Source organism: Babylonia areolata, chromosome 16 (assembly GCF_041734735.1).
Source record: "Babylonia areolata isolate BAREFJ2019XMU chromosome 16, ASM4173473v1, whole genome shotgun sequence".
In the NCBI taxonomy this organism is placed as follows: Eukaryota; Metazoa; Mollusca; class Gastropoda; order Neogastropoda; family Buccinidae; genus Babylonia; species Babylonia areolata.
The window spans coordinates 23,907,866-23,910,815 of record NC_134891.1 but is presented as its reverse complement, the minus strand read 5'-3'; the positions used below and the strand labels follow the sequence as shown (position 1 = coordinate 23,910,815).

Genomic DNA, 2,950 nt, shown 5'->3' with positions numbered 1-2,950 from the left:
TATTATCAGTTCATTATCAGTATCATCAACACTGTCATTATCAGTATCATCATCATCACCATCATCAACATTGTTATTATTATTTTATTTATTATTATTGTTATTGTTATCATCATCATCATCATCATCATCATTAGTAGTAGCAGTAGTAGTGGCAGTATCAGTAGCTCAAGGGGGCGTCACTGCGTTCGGTTAAATCCATATACACCACACCACATCTGCTAAGCATATGCCTGATCAGCAGCGTAACCCAACGCGCTTAGTCAGGCCTTGAGAAAAATAAAATAAATGAAATAAAATTAATAAATAAATGAATAAATAAATAGATAAATATAAATTCAAAAAATGATAAATAAAATAAAATAAAATAGAAAATGACATTTTTATTAAAAAAAATAGAAAATAAAAATATAAAAGAATAAATGAATAAAATGAAATAATAATAATAAAAATAATAAAAATAAAATAAAATAAAAGTAGTGGCATGACTGTCGATCATACCCGCTGTGTGCACTGTGCGTGTGGTCGGTTTGGGGAGCACAGTGACAGAAAGGATGGTGGAGGCCCGGGGTTTGAACCTGTGGTGGCTGGGGGTGGTGGGGGGAGTGCTGGTGCTGCTCATCGCCCTGATCGCCATCTTCCTCATGGTCCGCTACAACTACCCTCGCCAAGAGTACCTGTGTAAGTGCCTGTCTGTCTGTCTGTCTGTCTTTCTGTCTTTCTACCTGTCTGCCTGTTTATCTGTCTGTTTAACCTGTCTTGTCTGTCTGCTAGTCGTCTGACTTTCTGTTTACCCGTGTGTTTGTCTGTCTGTCTGTTTACCTGTCTGTCTGCCTGTTTACCTGTCTCCCTGTCTGTCTCCCCATCTTCCTCACGGTCCGTAGCATACCTATGTCATGCCTGTGTCAGTACCTGTCTGTCTGCCTGCCTGCCTGCCTGCCTGCCTGCCTGTGCCTGCCTGTCTGTTTGTCTGACTGCCTGTCTGTCTGTCTGCCTGCCTGTATGTCTGCCTGTCTGTATGTCTGCCTGCCTGCCTGTCTGTCTGCCTGCCTGTCACGTCTGTCTGCCCGTCTGTCTGCCTGCCTGTCTGCCCGTGTGTCTGTCTGTCATGTCTATCTGCCTGCCTGCCTGTCTGTCTGTACGTCTGTCTGTCTGTCTGTCTGCCCGTGTGTCTGTCTGTATGTCTGCCTGCCTGCCTGTCTGTCTGTCTGCCTTTCTGTCTGTCTGTCTGTCTGCCTGCCTGTCTGTCTGCCCGTCTGTCTGTCTGTCTGTCTGCCTGCCTGCCTGTCTGTCTGTCTGTACGTCTGTCTGTATGTCTGCCTGCCTGTCTGTCTGTCTGCCTGTCTGCCTGCCTGTCATGTCTGTCTGCCTGCCTGTCTGTCTGTCTGTCACGTCTGTCTGCCTGTCTGTCTACCCGTGTGTCTGTCTGTCTGCCCGTATTTCTGTCTGTCTGTTTGTCATGTCTATCTGCCTGCCTGCCTGTCTGTCTGTACGTCTGTCTGCCCGTGTGTCTGCCTGCCTGTCTGTCTGTACGTCTGCCTGCCTGTCTGTCTGCCTGCCTGTATGTCTGCCTGCCTGCCTGTTAGTTCGTTCGTTCTTTTGCTTAACGTCTATCCACATTTGTGATTTCAGACGAGAATGCATTATCTCCCCAACCCCACCCATGCCTTAAATCATCACACTACTTTCCCTGTTCCTCTCTTCTCAGTTAGCTTTTTTTTTTTAAAGTACCTGTCTGTCTGTCTATCTGTCTACTTGTCTGTCATGTCTGTCTGGCTGGCTGTCTACTTGTCTGTCTGGCTGTCATTGTCCTCATGGTCCGCTACAGTTTAGTCTCGTCAGGCCTACCTGCGTCAGTACCTGTCTCTGTCTGTCTACCTCTCTCTCTCTCTCTCTCTCTCTCTCTCTCTCTCTCTCTCTCTTTCTCTCTCTCTCTCTGGTACTATGTGTCTCTCTCAGAGCAAACGTAAGAACCCACACGCAATATACAAATATACATTTATGTTTGGGCAGGATGTGTGTGTGTGTGTGTGTGTGTGTGTGTGTCCAAAGTGAATATTTTTGCGTGTGCGTTTTCACAGATGGATGGATGAATGGATGGATGGATTGAAGGTTGGTAGCGTGTTAATTGGTGTCATTTTTTAATTGACTGATTAAATGAGCCTCTTTCTTTTTTTCTTTTTTTTTTTTTTTTTTTTTTTTTGGTTGTTGTTGTTTGATGACTAAGCGATTGATTAACTTATTGATTGACTTACTGATCGATTGATTGAATTGTTGATCGATTGGCGGTGTGATTGCAGTGGATAAAGAGGAGAAGAAGCACCGGCTGAACCCAGAGAGGGACATTATGGACCACTCGTTCGAAGAAATCTAGATTGGTGAAGGGAGTGGAGCAGGCAGAGTTGCCGGTCTTTCCCCACCCCCCCCTCCCCCCCAACCCACCCCACCCTTTTTTTTTTTTTTTTTTTTACCCCCAAAGCGGGGTTTTTTCCCTTGTATTGTCTGCTTGCATTTGATTTTTTTTTTTCGTCTTGGTTTGAGGGGGGGGGAGAAAGGAAAAGGATCGTTTGTTTTCAAATGTACGCTTGAAAAACGGGATTTTATCCACGTTTTACATGATTATTTTCTATTTTTTGAAGAAAAAAAAAAAAGAGCTTTCACAAAGCATTTTTTGTTTGTTTTTGTTTAAATATTTTTGGGGAACTGTTGTATTTTGATATGTTTTGCTTGATTTCGTGTGAGATCTTTTTGTTGTTTGTTATCTCAATGTTCAGCTGTTTGCTTGTGAGAAGCATGATATGTTTGTAACGTTTTGAACATACGTACTTTTTTTATATATATATAATCCATTCACATTTCCAATCTTTGTTTGGAGGGATCAAGACACAAGTCGAGAATTTTTTTTAAAGTTTTTGAAAACTCATTTTGGATGTATGTGAAAGTGTGTGCG

General features: G+C 43.1%; 1 protein-coding gene across 2 annotated transcripts in view; it reads left to right on the top strand.

Annotated features, from left to right (window-relative positions):
- LOC143290937 (neurofascin-like) overlaps window positions 1-2,438 on the top strand; it is a 39,247-nt gene extending 36,809 nt beyond the window's left edge. For both annotated transcript variants that reach the window (XM_076600508.1, XM_076600507.1), the window contains exons 12-13: window positions 544-681; window positions 2,301-2,438. In XM_076600508.1, the coding sequence (XP_076456623.1) occupies window positions 544-681; window positions 2,301-2,374 (212 nt within the window). In that variant the 3' untranslated portion in view covers window positions 2,375-2,438. The remainder of the gene's footprint in view (window positions 1-543; window positions 682-2,300) is intronic.
- The last annotated feature ends 512 nt before the right edge of the window (window positions 2,439-2,950 follow it).